General features: G+C 41.5%; 1 protein-coding gene across 3 annotated transcripts in view; it reads left to right on the top strand.

The window, feature by feature from the left end:
• CREBBP (CREB binding protein) overlaps positions 1–26,018 on the top strand; it is a 154,087-nt gene that overhangs the window by 112,378 nt on the left and 15,691 nt on the right. For all 3 annotated transcript variants that reach the window (XM_049903809.1, XM_049903808.1, XM_049903810.1), the window contains 7 exons: positions 10,960–11,078; positions 14,280–14,519; positions 14,947–15,035; positions 20,215–20,295; positions 21,698–21,754; positions 24,932–25,009; positions 25,327–25,394. In XM_049903809.1, coding sequence (XP_049759766.1) covers positions 10,960–11,078; positions 14,280–14,519; positions 14,947–15,035; positions 20,215–20,295; positions 21,698–21,754; positions 24,932–25,009; positions 25,327–25,394 — 732 coding nt within the window. The remainder of the gene's footprint in view (positions 1–10,959; positions 11,079–14,279; positions 14,520–14,946; positions 15,036–20,214; positions 20,296–21,697; positions 21,755–24,931; positions 25,010–25,326; positions 25,395–26,018) is intronic.

Raw genomic sequence — 26,018 nt, 5'->3', positions numbered from 1 at the left:
TCTCTTTAGAAATTGTAACAGTGCACCGGACTCCAGTCCTGAGAATCTGAGGTTTTGTGGTATGAGTGAGAAACAAGTTGCAGCTCTTAGGGAAGCCAACACAGTGCAGAGGTGACTCCCAGGATGCTGCTGGCTGGGAAGGCCAGAGGGGAAGTTTGCATCCAGGTCCTTGAGCAGAAACAGAAATTTTTAAAATTCTTAATTCATTTAAAATTAACAATAACCTGTTACATGGCACCCATAAATAACATTTTTATGGGTATTACTTAACAAGGCATAAAGAACTATTGGAGGATTTATCTTGAAAATGATTTTAAAAAAAAAAAAAGAAGAAACGGTGATTTTTAGGAAAATTATTACTGCAACAGCACAAATGTGCACTGGAGGTTGTAGGTAGATGCTGATGTGAGTAGGAAACTTTCATGTTGGTCAGGAATGAAGGGTGAAACCCAAAGTAAAGTGGCGGTGGAGTAAGGGATAGGGTAGGGCCCAGTAACTTCACGGAACAGGATGGGGGGAGTTGAGGTGCTCGGGGTTTCCACACCAGGGAAGTGGGGAGTGTGGAGTGTTCCAGCCTTGCAGTTGGATGGAATCCACTCGGAGTGTGTCGAATGGAAGGATGTAACTGTGTCTGGAAAATGTCTAGTGATTATGGAAATAAAAGGCGAGGCTCAGGAAGTTAAGGGCTGCAGGTGGTTCACTTAAGAACAAGCACAGGAAAACATGAGAGCCTGTGCTGGATGGCATTGTAGTGGAGGGGGCCCTGGAGCTCATGTAGCTTTGCAGTTCTCAAACACATTGGTCCCAGACCTCTTTATACTCCTAAAATTTGGGACCCCAAAGAGTTTTTGTTTATGTAATTATCCATCTCTATTTACTGCATAAGAAATTAAAACTGAGAAAAATTTTAAGTATTTAATTCACTTAAAGATACAACAGATCTGTACCCTGTCCTGTAGGGGTTTTTTTTGGGTTACATGGTACCTATGAATGACATTTAAGTGTGAATATTCTTTGATAGTACACGAAAACTCAACAAATGCTAGTAGTTTCTAAGAGCCTAGTTGCAGTGTGGAATCCGGATTCATAGCACTGAACTTGGTGTTCCCTATGGTATCACAGCCTACTGGTCCACCTTGCACTTGGAGCGAGTCTTTGGCCCTTGAGTGAATTTATGATGCCATCCTTTAGTCACCTGGAAATGACTGCTTCTCTTAGTTATTCAGATCTTCCAGATGGTGACATGCTTCACCATATAATATTTTCTAAAAAGTCATGTTTGTTAATATCACCATCAATCTCTTCAAACAAGTCTTATAAATTTTGAGAAACTGCCAAGCTCAAGTTTTCAAAGTTATAATTTTTGTTTGAAAGCTCTTACTTTACCATTGGCAGCAAATAACTGTCATTTGCCCTTGAAGTAACAGCCCACTTTGTTCATTTTCAAGAAAATGTCTGCCAGATACCCAAGTCTGAACAACCATAGTTTGTCTATCAGTCATTCTTTTGAACTCTGTGGTGTTCCAAGAAAAAAAAGCAGCTACTTAGCTCGCTCTCAACTCCATTAGTCACACCACTGCCTTCTCTGGAGACAACCATTGTATGAGGTAGAAACATATTATGCAGATTCCCCATTTTATCAGACAGAATAAGAGATGAGTATGCAAGGGTTAGGAAACCCTGGTGGCGTAGTGGTTAAGTGCTACAGCTGCTAACCAAGAGGTTGGGGGTTCAGATCTGCTAGGCACTCCTTGGAAACTCTATGGGCCAGTTCTACTCTGTCCTATAGGATTCCTATGAGTTGGAATCGACTCGACGGCAGTGGGTTTGGTTTGGTTTTTGGATGCAAGGGTTGAGATTTAATAAAAGTAGTAATTTTCACTACTTCATCAGTGATATTCTGAGGTATGCTGGCATTTTTTTCCTGAGTACCAAGAATACAGTGACTATGAGGTAAAGTTTGGTGTTCCCACCATTGCTTTTGCTCCATCTGTGGGAATGTCAACACACTGAAAAAGGCAAATAATGACTTAGTGTTACAATGAAAATAGTATTATGAAAGTAATTTTGATCTCACAGACCCCTAGGGAGGGAATAGGGCAATATTAGAACTATGATGGAAATATTTTACGTCTGTCTCTCCATTGTGGCAGCCACCAGCCACAACTGCCTGCTGAACACTTGAAATGTGACCGAGAAACAAAATAAATTCTTAATTTTACTTAATGTTAATTTAAATAGCCATCTGTGGCCGGTGGCTGCCATATTGGCTAGCGCAGGCTACCCCCAAGGGGCTCATGGCCCACCCTCTTAAGAACTGCTGATGTAGCACAGCATGTTTTTTTTGTTTTTATTAACTTTTATCGAGCTTCAAGTGAACGTTTACACATCCAGTCAGTCTGTCACATATAAGTTAACATACATCTTACTCCGTACTCCCCCTTGCTCTCCCCCTAATGAGTCAGCCCTTCCAGTCTCTCCTTTCGTGACAATTTTGCCAGCTTCCCACTCTCTCTATCCTCCCATCCCCCCTCCAGACAGGAGATGCCAACACAATCTCAAGTGTCCACCTGATATAATTAGTTCACTCTTCATCAGCATCTCTCTCCCACCCACTGTCCAGTCCCTTTCATGTCTGATGAGTTGTCTTCGGGGATAGTTCCTGTCCTGTGCCAACAGAAGGTCTGGGGACCATAGCCGCCGGGATTCCTCTAGTCTCAGTCAGACCATTAAGTATGGTCTTTTTATGAGAATTTGGGGTCTGCATCCCACTGATCTCCTGCTCCCTCAGGGGTTCTCTGTTGTGCTCCCTGTCAGGGCAGTCATTGATTGTGGCCAGGCACCAACTAGTTCTTCTGGTCTCAGGATGATGTAGGTCTCTGGTTCATGTGGCCCTTTCTGTCTCTTGGGCTCTTAGTTGTCGTGTGACCTTGGTGTTCTTCATTCTCCTTTGTTCCAGGTGGGTTGAGACCAATTGATGCATCTTAGATGGCCGCTTGTTAGCATTTAAGACCCCAGACGCCACATTTCAAAGTGGGATGCAGAATGTTTTCATAATAGAATTATTTTGCCAATTGACTTAGAAGTCCCCTCAAACCATGCTCCCCAAACCTCCGCCCTTGCTCCGCTGACCTTTGAAGCATTCATTTTATCCCGGAAACTTCTTTGCTTTTGGTCCAGTCCAATTGAGCTGACCTTCCATGTATTGAGTCTTGTCCTTCCCTTCACCTAAAGCAGTTCTTATCTACTAATTAATCAATAAAAAACCCTCTCCCTCCCTCCCTCCCTCCCCCCCCCATAACCACAAAAGTATGTGTTCTTCTCAGTTTATACTATTTCTCAAGATCTTATAATAGTGGTCTTATACAATATTTGTCCTTTTGCCTCTGACTAATTTCGCTCAGCATAATGCCTTCCAGGTTCCTCCATGTTATGAAATGTTTCACAGATTCGTCACTGTTCTTTATCGATGCGTAGTATTCCATTGTGTGAATATACCATAATTTATTTATCCATTCATCCATTGATGGACACCTTGGTTGCTTCCAGCTTTTTGCTATTGTAAACAGAGCTGCAGTAAAAATGGGTGTGCATATATCTGTTTGTGTGAAGGCTCTTAGTTCTCTAGGGTATATTCCGAGGAGTGGGATTTCTGGGTTGTATGGTAGTTCTATTTCTAACTGTTTAAGATAACACCAGATAGATTTCCAAAGTGGTTGTACCATTTTACATTCCCACCAGCAGTGTATAAGAGTTCCAATCTCTCTGCAGCCTCTCCAACATTTATTATTTTGTGTTTTTTGGATTAATGCCAGCCTTGTTGGAGTGAGATGGAATCTCATCGTAGTTTTAATTTGCATTTCTCTAATGGCTAATGATCGAGAGCATTTTCTCATGTATCTGTTAGCTGCCTGAATATCTTCTTTAGTGAAGTGTGTGTTCATATCCTTTGCCCACTTCTTGATTGGGTTGTTTGTCTTTTTGTGGTTGAGTTTTGACAGAATCATGTAGATTTTAGAGATCAGGCGCTGGTCTGAGATGTCATAGCTGAAAATTCTTTCCCAATCTGTAGGTGGTCTTTTTACTCTTTTGGTGAAGTCTTTAGATGAGCATAGGTGTTTGATTTTTAGGAGCTCCCAGTTATCTGGTTTCTCTTCGTCATTTTTGGTAATGTTTTGTATTCTGTTTATGCCTTGTATTAGGGCTCCTAGGGTTGTCCCTATTTTTTCTTCCATGATCTTTATCGTTTTAGTCTTTATGTTTAGGTCTTTGATCCACTTGGAGTTAGTTTTTGTGCATGGTGTGAGGTATGCGTCCTGTTTCATTTTTTTGCAAATGGATATCCAGTTATACCAGCACCATTTGTTAAAGAGACTGTCTTTTCCCCAATTAACTAACACTGGTCCTTTGTCAAATATCAGCTGCTCATATGTGAATGGATTTATATCTGGGTTCTCAATTCTGTTCCATTCGTCTATGTGTCTGTTGTTGTACCAGTACCAGGCTGTTTTGACTACTGTGGCTGTATAATAGCTTCTGAAATCAGGTAGAGTGAGGCCTCCCACTTTCTTCTTCTTTTTCAGTAATGCTTTGCTTATCCGAGGCTTCTTTCCCTTCCATAGGAAACTGGTGATTTGTTTCTCTATCACCTTAAAAAATGACATTGGAATTTGGATTGGAAGTGCGTTATATGTATAGATGGCTTTTGGTAGAATAGACATTTTTACTATGTTAAGTCTTCCTATCCATGAGCAAGGTATGTTTTTCCACTTAAGTATGTCCTTTTGAATTTCTTGTAGTAGGGCTTTGTAGTTTTCTTTGTATAGGTCTTTTACATCCTTGGTAAGATTTATTCCTAAGTATTTTATCTTCTTGGGGGCTACTGTGAATGGTATTGATTTGGTTATTTCCTCTTCGGTGTTCTTTTTGTTGATGTCGAGGAATCCAAGTGATTTTTGTATGTTTATTTTATAACCTGAGACTCTGCCAAACTCTTCTATTAGTTTCAGTAGTGTTCTGGAGGATTCCTTAGGGTTTTCTGTGTATAAGATCATGTCATCTGCAAATAGAGATAATTTTACTTCCTCCTTGCCAATCTGGATACCTTTTATTTCTTTGTCTAGCCTAATTGCTCTGGCTAGGACTTCTAGCACGATGTTGAATAAGAGTGGTGATAAAGGGCATCCTTGTCTGGTTCCCGTTCTCAAGGGAAATGCTTTCAGGTTCTCTCCATTTAGAGTGATATTGGCTCTTGGCTTTGCATAGATGCCCTTTATTATGTTGAGGAATTTTCCTTCAATTCCTATTTTGGTGAGAGTTTTTATCATAAATGGGTGTTGGACTTTGTCAAATGCCTTTTCTGCATCAATTGATAAGATCATGTGGTTTTTATCTTTGGTTTTATTTATGTGATGGCTTACATTAATGGTTTTTCTAATATTAAACCAGCCTTGCATACCTGGTATAAATCCCACTTGATCAGGGTGAATTATTTTTTTGATGTGTTGTTGGATTCTATTGGCTAGAATTTTGTTGAGGATTTTTGCATCTATGTTCCTGAGGGATATAGGTCTGTAATTTTCTTTTTTTGTAATGTCTTTACCTGGTTTTGGTATCAGGGAGATGGTGGCTTCGTAGAATGAGTTGGGTAGTATTCCGTCATTTTCTATGCTTTGAAATACCTTCAGTAGTAGTGGTGTTAACTCTTCTCTGAAAGTTTGGTAGAACTCTGCAGTGAAGCCGTCTGGGCCAGGGCTTTTTTTTGTTGGGAGTTTTTTATTACCGTTTCAATCTCTTTTTTTGTTATGGGTCTATTTAGTTGTTCTACTTCTGAATGTGTTAGTTGAGGTAGGTAGTGTTTTTCCAGGAATTCATCCATTTCTTCTAGGTTTGCAAATTTGTTAGAGTACAATGTTTCATAATAATCTGATATGATTCTTTTAATTTCATTTGGTTCTGTTGTGATGTGGTCCTTCTCATTTCTTATTCGGGTTGTTTCCTTTCCTGTATTTCTTTAGTCAGTCTAGCCAATGGTTTATCAATTTTGTTAATTTTTTCAGAGAACCAGCTTTTGGCTTTGTTAATTCTTTCAATTGTTTTTCTGTTCTCTAATTCATTTAGTTCAGCTCTAATTTTTATTATTTGTTTTCTTCTGGTGCCTGATGGATTCTTTTGTTGCTCACTTTCTATTTGTTCAAGTTGTCGGGACAGTTCTCTGATTTTGGCTCTTTCTTCTTTTTCTATGTGTGCATGTATCGATATAAATTGGCCTCTGAGCACTGCTTTTGCTGTGTCCCAGAGGTTTTGATAGGAAGTATTTTCATTCTCGTTGCATTCTATGAATTTCCTTATTCCCTCCTTGATGTCTTCTATAACCCAGTCTTTTTTCAGGAGGGTATTGTTCATTTTCCAAGTATTTGATTTCTTTTCCCTAGTTTTTCTGTTATTGATTTCTAGTTTTATTGCCTTGTGGTCTGAGAAGATGCTTTATAATATTTCGAAGTTTTGGACTCTGCAAAGGTTTGTTTTATGACCTAATATGTGGTCTATTCTAGAGAATGTTCCATGTGCACTAGAAAAAAAGGTATACTTTGCAGCAGTTGGGTGGAGAGTTCTGTATAAGTCAATGAGGTCAATTTGGTTGATTGTAGCAATTAGGTCTTCCGTGTCTCTATTGAGCTTCTTACTGGATGTCCTGTCCTTCTCCGAAAGTGGTGTGTTGAAGTCTCCTACTATAATTGTGGAGGTGTCTATCTCACTTTTCAATTCTGTTAAAATTTGATTTATGTATCTTGCAGCCCTGTCGTTGGGTGCATAAATATTTAATATGGTTATGTCTTCCTGATCAATTGTCCCCTTTATCATTATGTAGTGTCCTTCTTTATCCTTTGTGGTAGATTTAAGTCTAAAGTCTATTTTGTCAGAAATTAATATTGCTACTCCTCTTCTTTTTTGCGTATTGTTTGCTTGATATATTTTTTTCCATCCTTTGAGTTTTAGTTTGTTTGTGTCTCTAAGTCTAAGGTGTGTCTCTTGTTGGCAGCATATAGACGGATCATGTTTCTTTATCCAGTCCGAGACTCTCTGTCTCTTTATTGGTGCATTTAGTCCATTTACATTCAGCATAATTATAGATAAATAAGTTTTTAGTGCTGTCATTTTGATGCCTTTTTATGTGCGTTGTTGACAATTTCATTTTTCCACATACTTTTTTGTGCTGAGACGCTTTTCTTAGTAAATTGTGAGATCCTCATTTTCATAGTGTTTGACTTCATGTTTGTTGAGTCGTTACGTTTTTCTTGGCTTTTATCTTGAGTTATGGAGTTGTTATACCTCTTTGTGGTTACCTTATTATTTACCCCTATTTTTCTAAGTAAAGACCTAACTTGTATTGTTCTATATTGCCTTGTATCACTCTCCATATGTCAGTTCCATGCCACCTGTATTTAGTTCCTCTTTTTGATTATTGTGATCTTTTACATATTGACTTCCGTGATTCCCTGTTATGAGTATTTTTTTTTTTAATTAATCTTAATTTGTTTTTGTGATTTCCCTATTTGAGTTGATATCAGGATGTTCTGTTTTGTGACCTTGTGTTGTGCTGGTATCTGATATTATTGGTTTTCTGACCAAACAGTATCCTTTAGTATTTCTTGTAGCTTTGGTTTGGTTTTTGCAAATTCTCTAATCTTGTGTTTGTCTATAAATATCTTAATTTCGCCTTCATATTTCAGAGAGAGTTTTTCTGGATATATGATCCTTGGCTGGCAGTTTTTCTCCTTCAGTGCTCTGTATATGTTGTCCCATTCCCTTCTTGCCTGCATGGTTTCTGCTGAGTAGTCTGAACTTATTCTTATTGATTCTCCCTTGAAGGAAACCTTTGTTTTCTCCCTGGCTGCTTTTAAAATTTTCTGTTTATCTTTGGTTTTGGCAAGTTTGATGATAATATGTCTTGGTGTTTTTCTTTTTGGATCAATCTTAAATGGGGTTCGATGAGCATCTTGGATAGATATCCTTTTGTCTTTCATGATGTCAGTGAAGTTTTCTTTCAGAAGTTCTTCAACTATTTTCTCTGTGTTTTCTGTCCTCCCTCCCTGTTCTGGGACTCCAATCACCCGCAGGTTATCCTTCTTGATAGATTCCCACATGATTCTTAGGGTTTCTTCATTTTTTTAAATTCTTTTATCTGATTTTTTTTCAGCTATGTTGGTGTTAATTCCCTGGTCCTCCAGATTTCCCAGTCTGCATTCTAATTTCTCGAGTCTGCTCCTCTGACTTCCTATTGCATTGTCTAATTCTGTAATTTTATTGTTAATCTTTTGGATTTCTACATGCTGTCTCTCTATGGATTCTTGCAACTTATTAATTTTTCCACTATGTTCTTGAATAATCTTTTTGAGTTCTTCAACAGTTTTATCAGTGTGTTCCTTGGCTTTTTCTGCGGTTTGCCTTATTTCGTTTGTGATGTCCTGAAGCATTCTGTAAATTAGTTTTTTATATTCTGTATCTGATAATTCCAGGATTGTATCTTCATTTGGGAAAGATTTTGATTCTTTTGTTTGGGGGGTTGTAGAAGCTCTCATGATCTGCTTCTTTATGTGGTTTGATATGGACTGCTGTCTCCGAGCCATCACTGGGAAACTAGTTTTTCCAGAAAATCCGCTGACTGGGACGCTGGCTCCAGGCTCTGAAAACAATCGCTGCTTCCCCGTTTTTGTTGGTTTTCTGTCTCTAAATCTGTGTTTGTTGTTCATGGTTCGTAGATTGTTATGTACGTGATCGATTCACTTGATTTTCCGAGTCTTTGTTGCAAGAGGGATCCGAGGTAGCGTCTACCTAGTCTGCCACCTTGGCCCCCATGTTTTTGTTTTTATGGACGCAGTTTTGAGGCCAGAGAAGTGGGATGGCTTTGCTCCCTAGGACACCACAGTATAATCAGGAGCAGAGAGTTTGGTTCGAATACAGCTTTCAACTTCTACTTCGGCTCATTTGGAGTCTTGTTACGTTAAATGTGGAAGTTAAAGACAGGAGACTGAAAATGCTTTCCTGGGCACAAGTATTAAATAAATGTTGAGTGAACTAAAAAGTGAGACCTCACTGAAGGCCATATCGCTGTGCCACTAGGGTGATGAGAGGGTCTGGAACAGGGGGCAGCAGACTTTTTCTGTAAAGGCCCAGATAGTAAATATTTTAGGCTTTGAGGGCCACTTAGTCTCTGTTGCAACCATTGAGCTATGCCGTTGTAGCAGAAAAGCAGCCGTAGATATGTAAACGGAGGGGAGTGGCTGTGTGCCAATAAAACTTTATTTTTGAATACTAAAATCTGAAGTTCATGTAATTTGCATGGGTCTTGAGGTACTATTCATATTTTCCCCAACTATTTAAAAATGTCAAATCCGCTCTTAGTTCGTAGGCCATTCAAAAGCAAGCAGCTGGTCAGATTAGGCTTGTGGGTCGCAATAGAGGAATGAAAAAGCTGTTGATTAAGTAAATTATTTTTTTATAAAGAGTTATTCAAAGAATACCAAATACTGCTTCATCTCTGTATAAACCAGAGTGGAAGAAATGGAGTTAGCTGAAAGCAAGGTTGTGTGTGCACACACATGGACGGGGGTGCTGCTGGAAGGCATATCACTAGACCAGGCTTCTGTGCTTTGGAGAGGCTGGGGGAGTATGCTTGGAAAATGCTACATTTGAATATTCCACATCCAGGTCTAAGGCAGCCAGTACACCTGGCTCTGATGGGAATGAACTCCCACCAAGCTTTTCAGCACCACCGTTTTTTCATCTCTAAAGGGAGGATGTTAAGTCCTTAAGTTGGATTTTCCTTTATTCTACTTTAATGGAAATCAGGTGGCATTTTCCCAAATTTGACACGTTACACCTCTGACAAAAATGGTGATGGGCCATTATACGTAATGTGTACCACTTCCGGCTGGAACTGTAATGTTTACAAGCATCTTCATCTGATTTTTAAATTACAGTGTACCATGTATCTGTCATAGAAAATTTTTTAACATATAAAAAGTACAAAGAAGAATATTTGCATCACTTGTAACCCAGATCATGGGTACTACTTTGACATACTGGTTCCCAGCCATTTTCGTATTCTGTACAGAAGAGTGTACAGTCACTAGTGGGGCCAGAGCACACTAACCGTGAATTAACCTGTTTTCCTACGTGAAAGTGTCGGCAGCACAAAAGAACAAAAGAAGTGTCATAGAAATGATTGTGGAGAGACCAGCCTTGGTAAATGTGGGAGGAAAAACGGCAGACTTTAAAAAAAAAAAATTTTTTTATAGCTTTACTACTACTGTATACACTTGTTTATGAGGCTGTTAATACAAAATTATTTGTCTCTACATAATGAACTTATTTAAAGTCACTGAACTGTATACGTGAAGATTGTTGAAATGGTAAATGTTTTGTTACCTGTATATTTACCACAATTTAAAAAATATGTGTATATATACACTTTTTTTCCTTTTTTAAATCATTTGTCTTGGGTGCTCTTGAGTTTAATTTGATCAAAGGAAAGTTCTCTCAGAGACTCTTTCAAGGCCCCTTCCAATAAGGTGTCTTCACTTACCTCCCGTAAGTTTGATCCCTGAGCTTATTCAGGAGCTGGCTTTATTTCCTAGCCCAACAAATTGTTTGCACTGGAAAAACTCTTCCCTTGAAGAAGCAAACTGGTAGTGTTGCGTTTGGCCTCGTGACCTGGACATGGGTTTTTTTTTTTAATGACATTATTGTATTTGAGAACCCCTGCATTGCAGCTTTTCAGTGTCCATGGGCTCTTGAGACAACTGAAAGCCCAGAAAGTGTCTGGGAAGCTGAGTGCCTGGGAGAGCAGCATTTGGATGCTTTCAGAAGCAGCCTGGACTTCTGTTTTAAAGGTGATGGTAAAGGCATCTGAGTGACTTGTGAACTCTGTCTCTTTCTGATGTTTTCTAATTGCAGTCTTCAAGCCTGAGGAGTTACGCCAGGCTCTTATGCCAACTCTGGAAGCGCTGTATCGACAGGACCCAGAGTCCTTGCCTTTTCGGCAGCCCGTGGATCCTCAGCTCCTAGGAATTCCCGTAAGTTAATGTAGTATCTTAATTATTGAGTATTGCTCTAGCAGAAATACCACAAGTGGATGGCTTTAACAAACAGAAATTTATTTTCTCAGAGTTTAGGAGGCTAGAAGTCCAAATTCAAGGTGCCAGCTCTATGAGGGAAGGCTTTCTGTCTCTGTCGGCTCCATAGGAAGATCCTTGTCTCTTTGGAGCTTCTGCCCCTTGGCAGTCTTCATGTGGCTTGGCATGTCTCTTCCTTCATCTCTGCTTCTTTTGCTTGCTTGTTTAATACCCTTTATACCTCAAAAGAGATTAACTCAAGACACACCCTCATCGTGTCCATTAACATAACAAAGACATCCCAACCCAAAATGGGATTATAACAGGCATAGAGGTTAGAATTTGCAACACATATTTTTGGGGGACACAATTCAATCCCTAACATTTCACCCTTTGCCCCTCCTCCCCCAAAATTCGTGTCCTTGAGAAATGAAAAACATACTCACCCCATCACATCATCCCAAAAGTCTTGATTAAATCAACTCCAAGTCCAAAATCTCTTCTGAATCATCTAAATCAAATACGGGTGAGATTTTTTAGGTGTATTCCATCCTGGGGCAAAATTCCTCTTCATCTGTGAACCTGTGAAATCTAGACTATAATTTGTTTCCAAAGAACAATGGTAGAACAGGCACAGGGTAGACATTTCCATTACAGATGAAAGAAATTGGAGGGAAAGAAGGGATAACGGGCACCAACAAGTCCAAAACTCAGCAGAACAATTTACTTTAACTCTCAAGGCTCGAAAGTAATCCTCTGTTCTCTGAGACCATCAGGGCAATGGCCCTGCTCTCCAAACTCTGGGTTTTGGCCACACCCTCTGTACTCTGGGTGGAGGCCCACTACTGCATTCTCACAGTCCATCTAAGTGGCGACCCTACTACCCCTTCAGCCCCCGCCAGGCTTCATTCTTCTGCCCCTTGGACATGGCAGCCCCATCCCCTGGCACTCGTGAACAGCAGCCCGCGCTCCAGCACCAAGTTGGCGAAGGTCTCTTTGTAACCTAGGAGGCTGTGGCCCCACCCTTTGAAACCCAGCAGGCTGTGGTTCCACCCTTTGAAACTTGGGTAACCCTGCTACCTTATCTCCTTCCAGCAGTTCTGCTTATCTCCAAGCTGCACCAGGGATGGTCCTTCTCTCTTCTTGGAGACAACAGATGTAGCTCCTTTGGCCTGTTTCCTGCCCGTAGAATTCCAAGAGGCAGACAGCATTCTCTCCTTTCATCCTTTCTCTGTCCCCTTCAGTCTAAGCTGATAGGTTTTCTGCTATGGTGCAGTTGGTTAAATCCATCAGTCACAAGTTTCATCTCTTTAACAAAAGACTGTGTAGCCATATCCCTGGTGTACATTCTAGGACATGTGTTCTTAGTTTATACAGCCGAATTTTCCAAATCTCTAAGCTTTGTTTTCATTTTGCACAGTTGATTTTTAAGTTCTTCTCCTTCCTTTCACATTTTACTATAAGTGGCGAGGAGAAACTGCGTGGTCCCTTTAAGATTTTGCCAGATGTCCAGGTTCATCCTTACAAGTTCTACCTTACAAGTTCTACCTTCCACCAAACATTTGAACATAATTCAGACAAGTGTTTTGCCACTGCATAAAAAGCATCACCCTTCCTCCATTGTCCAGTCACATGTTCATCATTTTCTTTTGAAGAGGCATGTTTAATATCCACATTTCTAGCAACATGCCGTTGCTGGTGCCACGTGTATTCTCGAAGATGATAATTTCTCGATAGCTCTCCTTGCTTCCTCCTGAGCCCTCGCCAGAATTGCATTTGATGTCCGTAATTCTACCAACAGTCTCTTCAGGGTACTCTGGTCTTCTGCTAGTAGGTACTTTAAAACTCTTCCAGTCTCCACCCATTACCCAGTTCCAAAACCACTTCTACATTTTAGGTATTTATTAGAGCAGCACCCCCACTTCTCTGTACCGAATTCTTTCGTAGTCATCTAGTATTGCTATAACAAATACCACATGTGGATGATTTTAACAAACAAGTATATTTTCTCAGTTTAGGAGGCTAGAAGTTTGCATTCAGGGCACCGAGTCTAGGGGAAGCTTTCTCAGGTCTGGAGGAAGGTCCTTGTCTCTTCAGCTTCCATTTCCTGGTTCCTTGGATATCTCCATTTGTCTTGGCATCCCTTTTACTCCATTTCTGCTTCTCTCACTTGCTTTTTTAATCTCTTTTATGTCTCAAGAGACTGACTCAAGACACACCCTACACTAATCCTTTCTTACTAACATAACAAAGGCAGCCCATCTCCAAATGGGATTATAATCACAGGCATAAGAGGTTAAGATTTTACAACTCATATTTTTGGGGGACAGTTTAATCCATAACATGTAGCAACACTTAAGCTTTTCCAGTGTGACTCATGAGTATCCATTGCTTTATCTCTGAAAATTGGGTAAAATAACGCCCTTTCTCTGAAGATCTTTCCTCTAATAAAAAATTTGTTTTCTGTCAAAAAAATAGTGTACCTTTATCTTACTAAAAAAAAAATTTTTTATTTTAAATTTTGAACACATTCCAGGGTCCATGGCGGGAGGTGCCCCAGAGGTAGAGGAAGACACGTGTCTGGGCCACTCCCCTTAATACTGGTGGTCTCTGTGGCCTCACCTTATGAGTGGCAGTTTTGTGTGAGACCTTGTCTATAGGCATTAATGTAAAGAATTGGTGAGCATTGATAAAAATATCTGGGCGTCTCACTTTGGTATCCCTGTGTCATCTTGCAAGAGCCTCGGTGACCCAGAAGATTCTGTTTTGTTGTAGTCGTTTTTGATTTTATCTTGGAGTTTCACTTTGCTTGCTAGGGTAAGGAATGAATCTCTAGAAATAAACATTGTCTGATTAATTTGTTCACACTTGTGATTCAGTTGGATTAAAATCCTTATTTTAAAAATCTTCACTAAACAATTCACTTAACACTATTTTTAATCTTAGTTTGCCATTGGGGCAATTTGATCACATTCGAAAATATCAGTTACCAATTTTAGAGAAGGAAACCAGAGATGATTTTCTGTTCACTGCCTACTTCTTACTATTGGGAAGGAAAGTTCTGGTATTTTCTGTTTCTGTTTCACTTTACTGTTTTCAGAGATACAGCTGACATGTGGAATTTGGGGACCCTCTAGATTGAGAGACTATTTTGTTTTTAAGGATTATTTTGACATTGTGAAGAATCCCATGGACCTTTCCACCATCAAGCGAAAGCTGGATACAGGGCAGTACCAGGAGCCCTGGCAATATGTGGACGATGTCTGGCTCATGTTTAACAATGCCTGGCTCTACAATCGGAAGACATCCCGGGTTTATAAGTTTTGCAGCAAACTCGCTGAGGTCTTTGAACAAGAAATTGACCCTGTTATGCAGTCCCTTGGATATTGCTGTGGACGCAAGGTACGATTTTACTTTTTTCTGGAAAGTGAACTTTCTTGATTAATCTAGCCGAAAAGGGTATTATAATGATAATTTATAATGATAAATGTAGACTCAACATTCTGATGGAACCTAAGGGGAAGGGGTGCCCAGTCAAAGCCTGGGCTTTTGTAAAACAATTGGTTGCCTGAAGCTGTATAACGGGGATGCTTGTTGGATGAGGCCTGGAGTTTAGTGTTTCTAGCTGCCCGGTGCTATTTCTTCATCTGTAATAATGGCCTGGTAAAGCCAACACCACGCTCTGGCACATGGAGATTGTCAGAAGACTATCCATACATACTAAAAGATACCATTTACTATTTGAACCTTAACTCCCCATAGTGAACTAGAAGTGAACCATGAAGGTAAATGGTATATGTTTTTCGTATTTTTCTCCTTTGTTTTGCAGTATGAGTTTTCCCCACAGACTTTGTGCTGCTACGGGAAGCAGTTGTGTACAATTCCTCGAGACGCTGCCTACTACAGCTACCAGAATAGGTAAGCATCACATGGTCTTCTACATGAGTGAGCACAGTACACTCTTAGGGCAAGGCAGCTTATCTGATGTAGCCAGGGTGCATCATTTGTTTCCTGACGTTGGCACAATGAAAAGTGCCTTTATTTCGGTGCTGCTTGGTCATTCAGATAAGCCCACGTTTTCTTAATTTTAAGGCTTTTTTTTTAAATCCTTTTTAGTATAAAAATGTAAGCTTAAGACTGCTTGCTATACTACTTGAATTGGGTACATTCAGTCTTAAGCTGTGGTCTTCGTAAAATGTAATCATGTAAGCAAGGGTCTTAGCTAAGAGTAATTCTTAAGGGCTGACATTGCCTTTTTCAAGATATTCATACTCTTCTGCTCATAAATATTTGTCTAGAGAATTTGGCCAGGACAGTCTCATGGAAAGACTTGGATTAGTGCTACTCCACAAAAAAGTCTGTGCTTTTAATTTTTTAATTTTAAGTTAGTAGCCCAGTACAAAATGAGCTCTGGTGTTTTGATTGAGTTAAAGAATAATTCTTCTGTTACAAGATGGCTCTTTTGGGTTTTTGTGAGTGGTGGGTATGCTTAAGAAATATTTGCCATTCTCTTGAAATGTGAAGATGGCTGAAGACTAGCTCTCCTATCTTAAGTAGAGGGAGAGTGAAAATCACATTTTTGTTATTGGTTTCCCACAACAATATAACTCTCAATCACTGTCAGTAACATGGCCTCCATCTTATGAAGCAACTATTGAACTCTTTGTGACCAAGATGTGCTTCATGGCTATTTTTCTTCCTTATGTTCAGTATGAAATGTTAGGGGTTGGTATTTTGATTATTTTGATCTTGTTTGGTTATAGTAATTACATATATTCTGGTATTTCAAAGAGGATAGATAGAGGGTATGTTGTTATTTGGTTCAAAAGTATACTGCACAGACCTTTAATTTTGAATTTTTAGAATTTTCAAATTTAAGTATTTTTCTTTATTTTAATTAAAAAAAAATCTTAACCATGTTGAAGATAACGAGTAAGTCCCATCAAAAATTTATTTTCTTGAAAAAGAACTGTTAACACAAAAATGCTTCCAGAAATACATCTAAGCCTCACCTGCCCACCGATTCCCAGTACCATGAAATGCTGGCGTAGGTGAAAGGTGGACATCCCCAGAAAGTCTGTACTGGAATCACAGCCCGCACAACTGTCCTGTCCAAAATACTTTAACATTTGGAGTTTAATTTTGTCTTAACTTCCCCTTTTTCAGTAGAAGCATTTTTAAAAAGTTTGAAATGATATCACAGCCCCTTCATACTGGGATTTCTCCTATTGTGACAAGGGATTCTTTTGGAAGTTCTGACCCCAGTTTCTTCCATTTACTGTTTTAACTCCATGACCTTGAGCATGTCTCTTACCGTGTTAAGCATAGCCATCTCACCCATGGCATGGGCACAGGAATGTCCTCTCTGGCAACCTCGTGTTGTCCATCTACAGTGAAATAATGAAGAGGAACCCACTTTGAAAACCGTTATGTGCCAAGCAAAACATAGTTTTTATAAAACATTAAGAGGTAGGTTAAAACTTAACGATACCCCTGCTACCAGGCAGCTCAGCGTATTTTGGCCTGGAAGGAAGTACATGTTGGTATCTAGATGCTGCCCGCAGGCTCACAGATGATTCTAAAGTGTTTGGGGCCTTTTCGTTGTTGGCTTCACCATTCCTGGGCCATCTGGGAGGCTGCCTTTGGGCTTGGCTGTGTTAAAGTTTGAGAGCCATTGAAATGAAATAGAATGGATGGGATCAGAGACGCTACTGCTGTGTCAGAGGCATGAACCTTGAAGGAGTGCAAACACAGGACTATTGTGAAAGTTCTGAAATATCTGACTTTATTTTTCTATAGAACTTCATGTATTTTTCTTAAATGTGGAAACACAAGTCATGGGGGTCTGTGTCTTTAATGATACATTTTAAAGCAGGGATGTACCACTTCTCACTGAACCTCCTAGGGCTTGCTAGGATCCTGCACAAGAGTCAATGAACAGGATGTGATTGTCAAAAAGCAGTGGCCAAATTCTGTGACAGAAATCTTAGCTGCTTACCTTTTCATTCTCAACTTCAACTACTTATGAACACAACAATGTTCTTACAAATAATTGCTTTGGCACTTGTAGTCCTAAACTGTTTAGGCACTTAGAACAAAAGAAAGTTCTACAGACTCTTTAAACAAGTGAAACTCTAATACATAAACTTGTGCATGGTTACATTTTCACTTGTTTCCATACTTATGAAGTTTAAAAGTAACTCATGGTGGGACAACTGGTCTGTAGATTTTCCAGTTACTTTATATTAAACAGTACTTTAAACAATCTGCATTTGAAAACTTACTCCATACATTAAATTACCCTTAAAGACAAACTACACTGTGACATTGTGCTGTTGACACCCAGACATGCATCACCATCAGCTTAAGTGCAGTGTTTCTCCTCCATATCCATCACACTGCTTCCTTGAAATAAGGTGGAGTGTTGTCTACGCTGTCAGGGTTTCAGAGTGAATTTCTGAACCCATATGGGTTTCCAGGATGAATAAAGTGTGGACTAGGTGATAAGATGGGGCCGTCTGGCTTCAACATCTGCCCCTCATTGGTTGCCAGGGTTGCTTTCCACCAATTTGACTGGATGGGTGTCCCCTACCCTCTCTCCCTGCTGTCTTCATCTCTCTCAGAAGAGTAGTAAAGTGAGGCCGGGGGCACTTCCCTCTCTCATTCTGGAACATAAATAGGTTGGATTCTCCAATTTTTCTGGCATTGCTTTGGGAACAGGCAATCGAGTGTATTAACTCTGTCGCTCCCAGATTTCTGATCCTGGGATTTTTCAGGACTGGAGGATTGGTTGCAAATGGAGAGTTTAGGTTTCTGTGAACACTCCAGGGTCTGGCATTCAACCATCAGTGCTTTTTTCTATCAGTTTCTGCTGTTGAAAAATGATGGATTTATGATTCTTGTTTCCTGGATGTTCTAGGCTTGATGGTCCTGCCTGAATAAAAGCAAAGAATTTGTCCCAGATTTTAAAACCTTGTAGACTCACATGTAATTACCGTGGCAATTTCATTTAAAAACATGGTCAGCACACCTGTTTTAGCTAGCTCACAGCCACAGTGTGTTCGATTGTATAGTGAATTGGAACACTCAATTCCAGGTTTTTTTAACAAGGGAAATACTTGGCATGGAGGGTTTTTTTTTTTCCATACTGTTCTGGTTGCCACTGAATTGGCTTACAGTTTCTGTACTTAAATTTTTTCTGGCCAGGGATAATAATGCCCTTCTGCATATAGAAATTGTCCTTAATAACATGATTTACAAAGTAGCGAATAGCTAGAATATCACTACAGTTCATTATAAAAAATATATTTTCATTAAAAACAGTAATGGTAATCTGATTTTTCCTGGTAAGAGTTTTTAATCATGGCAGAATTCATTACTTGAATTGATCCTAAATACACTAGTCCAACAAGAAGCTTCGATTAACCCAGTCAGTACCTGCTGAGAGCTGTCCATGTTCCTCTTCAATAAAACGTGAAATGTGATGTGCATTCGAGATGCTGTGCTTGCTCTCAAGTTGTATGCTCTGAATTTACTTGTTTGGTCAGTGAGACATCGCATCCCGAATGCTCACTGTGTGTGTGAAGGTAGCAGTAGAACTTGCGGGGCCTGTGCTAGCGTCAGGAAGGCTCACTCAGCCAAGCGGGGGCCGGGATGGCGTCCACTCGCCTCTCCCCGTGTGTGTCGGGGGGCGGGGGCGTGTGCATGCGTGGGCTGTTCTGCTGCCTCCGCCTTGCACTTGTTGGTTCAGTGTGGCACTCTGAGTCTTTTGACAATACTAATCGTTTTCGGCGTTATAGGTGTAGTTTGAGCCCTAAAACTGCATTTGGTCATGCTGCCGTTGCTACTATACTCATCCTCTGCTTGTACAGTCCACCTCTGTTCAGCTTGTTCAGTTTCACAGTATTCTTATGTGCCCATCCTGTTTTTTGCAGCATTTGCTTGCGTTTTTGTTTTTGTGTTTTTTTTTTAATTTGTGTCCTTTCCAAACATTTAATAGTTGTTATTTTAATCCTTATTATTTGATAGTTTGAGGCCAGGCTCTGTATTACCTTACCAAAAATTGGGAAGTGGGTAATTTCTCAAATGCAGATTGTGCTTAAAAAATTCACTTTAAATTTGCTTAACTTGGGCTGTCATCAAGCCAGAGCAGTCCCTTACTGAGGATCTCAGATTGATGACTGATCCGTCCCAGGACCAGAACTCTAAACCAAAGCCTAGAATGAACTTTAAACATCTTAAGATTATTGGTGGATTTGCATCTATTGTTTATACAATATATCACAGCTTTTTTTTTTTTTTTTTTTTTATCTGTTTATACTTATTGATAAATGGCTGGAAAGTCTCTGACCCTGACTGCATTTCTGTTAAATGTTTGTCTAGAACATGGGTTTGGTTTCATTTGTATTGTAGCCCAAGTAACTGAATGATTGATATGAGAAAAATAACAGGAGAAAATTCAAACTATTTCTGGGTATTCAGCATTTCCGTACATTTAAAGATCTGGCTTAATGCCAGAAATAAAATTTCTAAATTGCAGTCGAGCATAAATTTTCCATTTTGAAAAATTAAAGCTTTTCCAGTTTAAATTGCCTTTTTAGGCCTTTTGTCAGACTGTTTTGTTCAAAGTAAATCTTTTTCCATCGCAGACCCTGGAGTTGTATTTAATTTTCTCTAAGCAATAACAAAATTTGAATCCCTAAATTGAGGCTCCCTGCAATTTTGGTATTAACAGCTCCTTGAAAAGATTGGCGTCCCAGAGCCGGACAGCCCTGTCATTGTTAGGGTGATGGCCTGTGATGTGTGCAATGAGACCGAGTGCTAATCGATGCTTTGCCTTGGCTTTCTGCTCCGTGTTGTCTTGGTGTGTGCGTCTTACCTTTCTGTCTGTGCTATCTGTTCCCTCCCCTGTTCTCTAATCCTGCCCTTCCCCACCTGCCCTCTGTTCCTCTCATTGTGCTCACTGACCCATCAATCAACCAACAACGCCCCCCCTTCGTCGTGGTGATCTGCCCTGCTCTGATTGGTGGCTTCGTTGCTTGGGTGGCTGTGTGTTATGATGGACCAGTTCACCCAAGTATGGCCTTCTTGCTGACAGGTATCATTTCTGTGAGAAGTGTTTCACAGAGATCCAGGGGGAGAATGTTACCCTGGGTGACGACCCTTCACAGCCCCAGACGTAAGTACCATCCTGTGATTTTTCATGGGGGTGGAGGGACTCGAGTTATTTTCCTCCTGTCCGCGATTGAAAGGCAAACCCCACTGCCGTTTCGACTTCTGTGCAGTGTATCTTTTCATGTCAACTATGTACACATTTGATTTGAATGTGTGTGTGCACACTCATTTATACTTAAAAACGTCAGTGATTTAGCTCAACACTGATGCCACCTCCACGTTTTTCCCTCCATCTGTGAAGTTCACTGGTCTGTCCCGACCTTGACGTGTCTCTTCTTTTAAAAGACTTGCTTCCCTAGTGGTTGTCAACCTCCATTTGGGGAAAGTATAAATTTTCAGTTACACCTAAGAAACCAGGTAATCTTATTCGCAGAATTGGCAACACCAGAAAGTAAGTCTTGTATACAAGACTTGTGTGCTTATGTTTAGTTTATCTTTAAGTTGCTGAGCAAGTAGAATGCAGATCAATAACATGATCCCAGTATTCTCTCAAAGCTCAGTTTTTGGCCCGAAGTGTAAATATGCCCTCTTCCTGTTGGTGGTTTGACTGTTGTCCACTAGCTCCAAAATTGACAGGAACGAGTTTAATTCATTCCTTTCTTGAATATTGATCTTTTTCTCCCTGCCCAATGCAAGTCCTCTGATAGAGTTACCTGTGAGTGGTAGAATGGCCAGAATGTGGCAAGGAAGAAGCACGTCCTCAAATTGGATGATCAATTCCTTTATACACCTGCGACACCTAAAAAGTTGCTGGTCCCCCAAATCTGCCCAGGGCCGCCAGTGTTTTTCAGTTTTCTTCTCTCTCCAGACTGGGCCCCCTGTCCTCCAGGGGTTCTGCACCCAGCAAGGAGGGTGAGCCACAGGTAATTCTGTGATTCAAAAGCAGTTTGCAAATGCACAATTATGACAAAAGGACAGTAGAAACCCAAATGTTCACCCCCTTAAGAGCAGGTAAAACATCCCCACATGGATGCTGACCTGGCTGCTTAAGGGAATATTTTGATTAAACAAATTGGTTGCTCCAATATCAGTCAAATTCAGCAGCCATCCATTTTGTAGATTTGATTGAAGATGAACAGGTTTGAATCTCAACTCCATTTTGCCATCATATATTGACTAATCTTAATTAAATTTTTCTTCTAGTAAGTGTTGATGGTAGTTGGGAGGAGGTATTCCAAGGAAGATAGAGAAAAATAAATGGTCATTCTTTCTGTGCAATTAAATTTTATATTCACGTCGTTGTTATATCTCCTTGAGATTTTAGGTGACCATTTACTTTTCATCTTTAGAACTAGTTATGAAAATAAATTTTTAAAAAGCTAGTTTTGGAATATATTTCAGAGATCTTATAGTTAATGCTCAACAGATAATTTTGTTGACATTTTTCCTTTTTTTTCTGGAACAAGGACAATTTCAAAGGATCAGTTTGAAAAGAAGAAAAATGACACCTTAGACCCTGAACCGTGAGTATATAGCTAATTCTGTCCAACTCTCAGATCTTAGTTTCAAATCGGGGAAGTTAACACTTTGTGATTGGGTCATGGGGGACTTTCGAAATTTCTTGTGTGAAGTTACATTTTAGGTAGGGATTCTTTTTTACTCACACAAAAATATATATGCCTCTCTAACATCCTCTTTAGTTACTGAACAGTTTGAAAGTAATAAGAGAAGGTGGATGTTTTGGTTAAGGACTTCTCTAATAACTTATCACTTTAAGAAGCCATTGTGTGTGACTCTTCTGAGACCAAAGGTCTGAATTAGTGCTAGCATCATTTAAAGGGCAGTTTCAGAAGGAAACCCTCTCAGAAATCACTTTCTAAAAATGAATAACGGGAACCCCAGGGTATGTTCTTCCGACCCACTTCAGTATAGTCTGGTTTCCAAGACCATTGGCAGACACTTTACTTTTCCTACAGTGGTAAATAAAAAGTCTGCATTTGCAAAGTTTGCTTTGAAATAACTCTTAAAAGGGCCTCAGAGTCCCTTGGGTTTGGGGGCCTCTCCCAAGTCTTCAAGCTGAGTTCTGAGGGCCACACTAGATTATGGCAATGCCTGTTGTTTTCTGTCACTGTGGTAAAGCCCATCGGGGGCTGCTCTGTGAGCATGCACTCCAGCAGTACTGAGTTCTGGAGAACTGTGGGATATGACATGTCCAGAGCCAAGAATCAGGCCCTAGTAACCCCGCCCACAGACTTCCCACCCAGGCCTATTTACTAGATCTAGCTGGACTTCTGGCAGGTGACTAGCCAGTAGCCACAGGGTGGGCCCAGAGGTGGCCCCGAGGGTGCTCTGGGCAGAGTGGCGTCATATGGAGCTCAGCTTCCAAGAGAAGGTGGCACTTATGGGGCGAGGACAGAGCATTCTCCACTTGAAGGAGTGGAAGAACACAGATGTTCAACAAAATGATAGGTAGCCTGGAGTGGATGGAAGGGTGGGGATGTGTGGTGGGCCACAGGGATGAGGTGGAAGGTGCCTGAGGTGGCCGAGGGGAGGGCACTTGGTGAAGGCCTCTCTTACCGTTCTCCGATGTATGAACTTGATCCTCTGTGAGGTCAGGTGGTTTCAAAGGACATCATTGGTTTCTGGTGTGTAAAGATCACCCTGGATCTGTGAGGTGAACTGATCAGAAGAGGAAAAAATTTCAGTGTCTAGCTGGGAGACTACTTAGGAGACAGAGCAGCAATTGAGGCAAGAAGTAGAGGCCTGAACTACAGCAGGATCTGTTGGCAGCAGAGGAGGCTGTGCCATGGGGAGGGTAGGCAGGAACCTGTCCAAGTAGGACTTGCAGGTGTCACCACAGGTAGTAGCTGCTGCTTACTGAGTGCCCTTTTGGTGTCAGAGATTTGGTATTTGGTCTGCTTTTAACATAATGAGCAGAAAGCGCCACAGAGGTGAACTGCAGCAGCAGGGACATTTGACAGCAGCGGCAGCCCTCAGTTCCAGCTGAGAATTACCCCAAACCCCCACCTCCCAGGCAGGGCTCAGGCAAGCTCCCCAGGTGCTAGTGGTGAGCAGGCCCCGCTGAGAAGCCTGCGTAGAGAGGAAGAGAAGGCTGGCAGCAGATGGAGCCTGGGAGGGCCAGTTCAGGTTGGGCAGGTGCCTACAAGGGAGGGCCAGAGAAGAACCAGAGAAACAGTGCTAGGGGAGCAACAGAGGGGTACTGATGAGAAAGCGTGTTAGAGGAGGACCCAGTGGTGGACGTGAGCCTGAGGGCATCTGGTCCTCTTCAAAAGGGCAGTTCCAAGACACCTGGTCAGTCAGCTCAGTGCCTGAAGAAGGTCAGGGTTGAGGATACCCAGACACTTTCCCATGAGCTTCACTTAGACGGGAGGAAGAGGGGCGAGGCAGGGGGAGGCTGGAGGTCAAGGATGGGCCTGCTGAGGAGGTGGGGGAGGCTGGAATTCCGTCCTTAGTGGACGGGGGCCATTTCTCCTCTGACTGGGAGGGAGAGAATAAGCATGGTGAGTGCTTGGAGGGGACACAGAAACTGGGGGCTCGTAGACCCGGACTTTTTAGATTCTCCTGTGCCAACGGAGAATGGACAGAGCTGCCCAGAGGGAGAGGGCCCAGCCGAACAGGGTGCTAGGAGTCCCAGTGGACGGGGAGGTAGCAGTGGAGCCACCTTGTGCAGTTAAGCCTATGTGTCTTTTTTTCTTTTCCAGCAGAACAGGAACAGAGGAACCGAGTGGTTGGGTTGATCCCAGGTTGAAGGCTTTCACGGCCAGGGCTGGGTAGAGATTAGGGGGCGAGAGACTGAGCAGATGCTGGGGTTGTGGATCATGTCCACAGCCCCGCTTCTGGGCTTGCCAGGAGGAGCCTGACCCAGGTCATGTGAGGAACAGTTGATACTTTCTAGTCCCTTTAGATTCCCAAGAGGTGTGATGGAAGTAAGGGAGTGGGCTGAGAATCGAAGGTTTGCTCTGGGATTTAAGGTTCCGGGGCAGAGCAGTGTCAAAATGACAGAGCCATTGTGCTGCCGTGGAGGGGGCACTGCAGAGGGGGCACTGAACTGGTTCCACCCTCACCCCACCCGCAGCAGTCATTGACAAGCAGGCCACCCCGCCCCCGCTTGTGCTTTTCCAGCATGTGCTTGAGTAAAGCCCTGGCCGTGTGCAGTGGGCGACACTTGGCGCCTTTTACCCCCAGCTCAGAGCAGAATGGCTCCCAGACCCACGTGTGGTGTGGCTCCCCTGGCAGAGCTCCACCCCACTGGCAACTCCATCAAGGAATCCTAAAAAATCTCAGACTGAAGAGCAAGAGTTTGTAACACCGCAAGTGTTGTTCTTTTTTTCCTTTAAGTCAATGTAAGCATGTGAAAGCACCTAGAGAAGGCATTGGTCTTGAAAATATGTAGTCAAGCCTCTATCGTAGCAATTTGTAAAAACAGATTGTTTCATTTCTGGCTGCAAAGGGAAGAGGAGGGCATTTGTATAAGGAAGGAGGAGTCCACTTTTCCTGTAGGAAGTGTCACATGCTGCCTTTTTAACATGTATGGCTGAATCGACACCCACCCCCCACCCCCACTTCATGTCTCACACACACTAAAAGTGACCAGGAGAGCCAGGGCACACAGCTCCTGGTCAGTCATGCACCTCTGTGCATGGCCGCGAGCATGTCCGCCTCTTTCCTTTGTCTCCCAGGTTTGTGGATTGCAAGGAGTGTGCCCGGAAAATGCATCAGATTTGTGTGCTACACTATGACATCATCTGGCCCTCGGGGTAGGTAATTTCCTGTGATCTTGGGGTAGGGAGAGCCCTTCTGCACAAGCTAGAACAGAAGATGTCTGCTGCTTTGGCTGCGTCCCATTTATTGTTGTCAGTAGGAACTCAGCAATTAAGATGGATAGCAGCTGGTCCTAAATTTACGTCTGGGTATTTGCCTGCTCCAGGAATTAGAGAGTTAAAGCAGTCTGCCTCTTCCCTTTTTTATAAGGATGTGAATTAAGCTGCCAACAAGCATTTGAATGCGAATTTCATTGGTTTGGCAACATACACTGTATCATACCATCTAATCACACCCATTATTGTTCTTGCAGCTTTGTATGCGACAACTGCTTGAAGAAAACTGGTAGAACTCGAAAAGAAAACAAATTCAGCGCGAAGAGTAAGTTTGCGGGACGTTTTGTCTGTTTTAGAAACGTGCCTGCATGTTCCTGTCTTTGGTTGTAAGTGCAGGGAGGTGTATATTTCCTGGCCTGTGTCCCTCTCCACACGTGGTTGTGGAGCTCGTCGAGGGCTTGTGTCCATGAGGTCTTTTCCCGGCCTTTGTCATTGTCTTGCCTTAACCTTAAATGGAATCATTTGGTATGATCTTTATATGAAAGTCAGCTTTATGATGAGCATTTTGGGTGAAAGTTTAGGTGTACAGCAGATTTTGTCAGTTCTGAGAGAGAAAATTGGCCAGCAGACCCTTCTCAAGGAGAGCCTAGAAATAAGACACACATATACACGCACAGACCCACACTGATGGGTTCCAATGATCAGCACCCTCAGTCCCAGGGACACGTTAGGAGCAGCTGGTGGTGTTTGTACATATGTAAAAAGAGCAACTTGCTGCTGTAGGCATTATTTTTTTTTTTTTAATCTTTGTTTTTGTTGAGGATATATACAGCAGAAGATACACCAATTCAACAGTTTCTGCCTGTATAATTCAGTGATAATGATTGCATTCTTAAAATTGTACAATCATTCTCACCTTCTTTTCTGCCCCCTAAGCTTCATATCTAAC

This window comes from Elephas maximus, chromosome 12 (assembly GCF_024166365.1).
Source record: "Elephas maximus indicus isolate mEleMax1 chromosome 12, mEleMax1 primary haplotype, whole genome shotgun sequence".
NCBI lineage: Eukaryota > Metazoa > Chordata > Mammalia > Proboscidea > Elephantidae > Elephas > Elephas maximus.
This window is presented reverse-complemented; position numbering and strand designations above follow the sequence as displayed.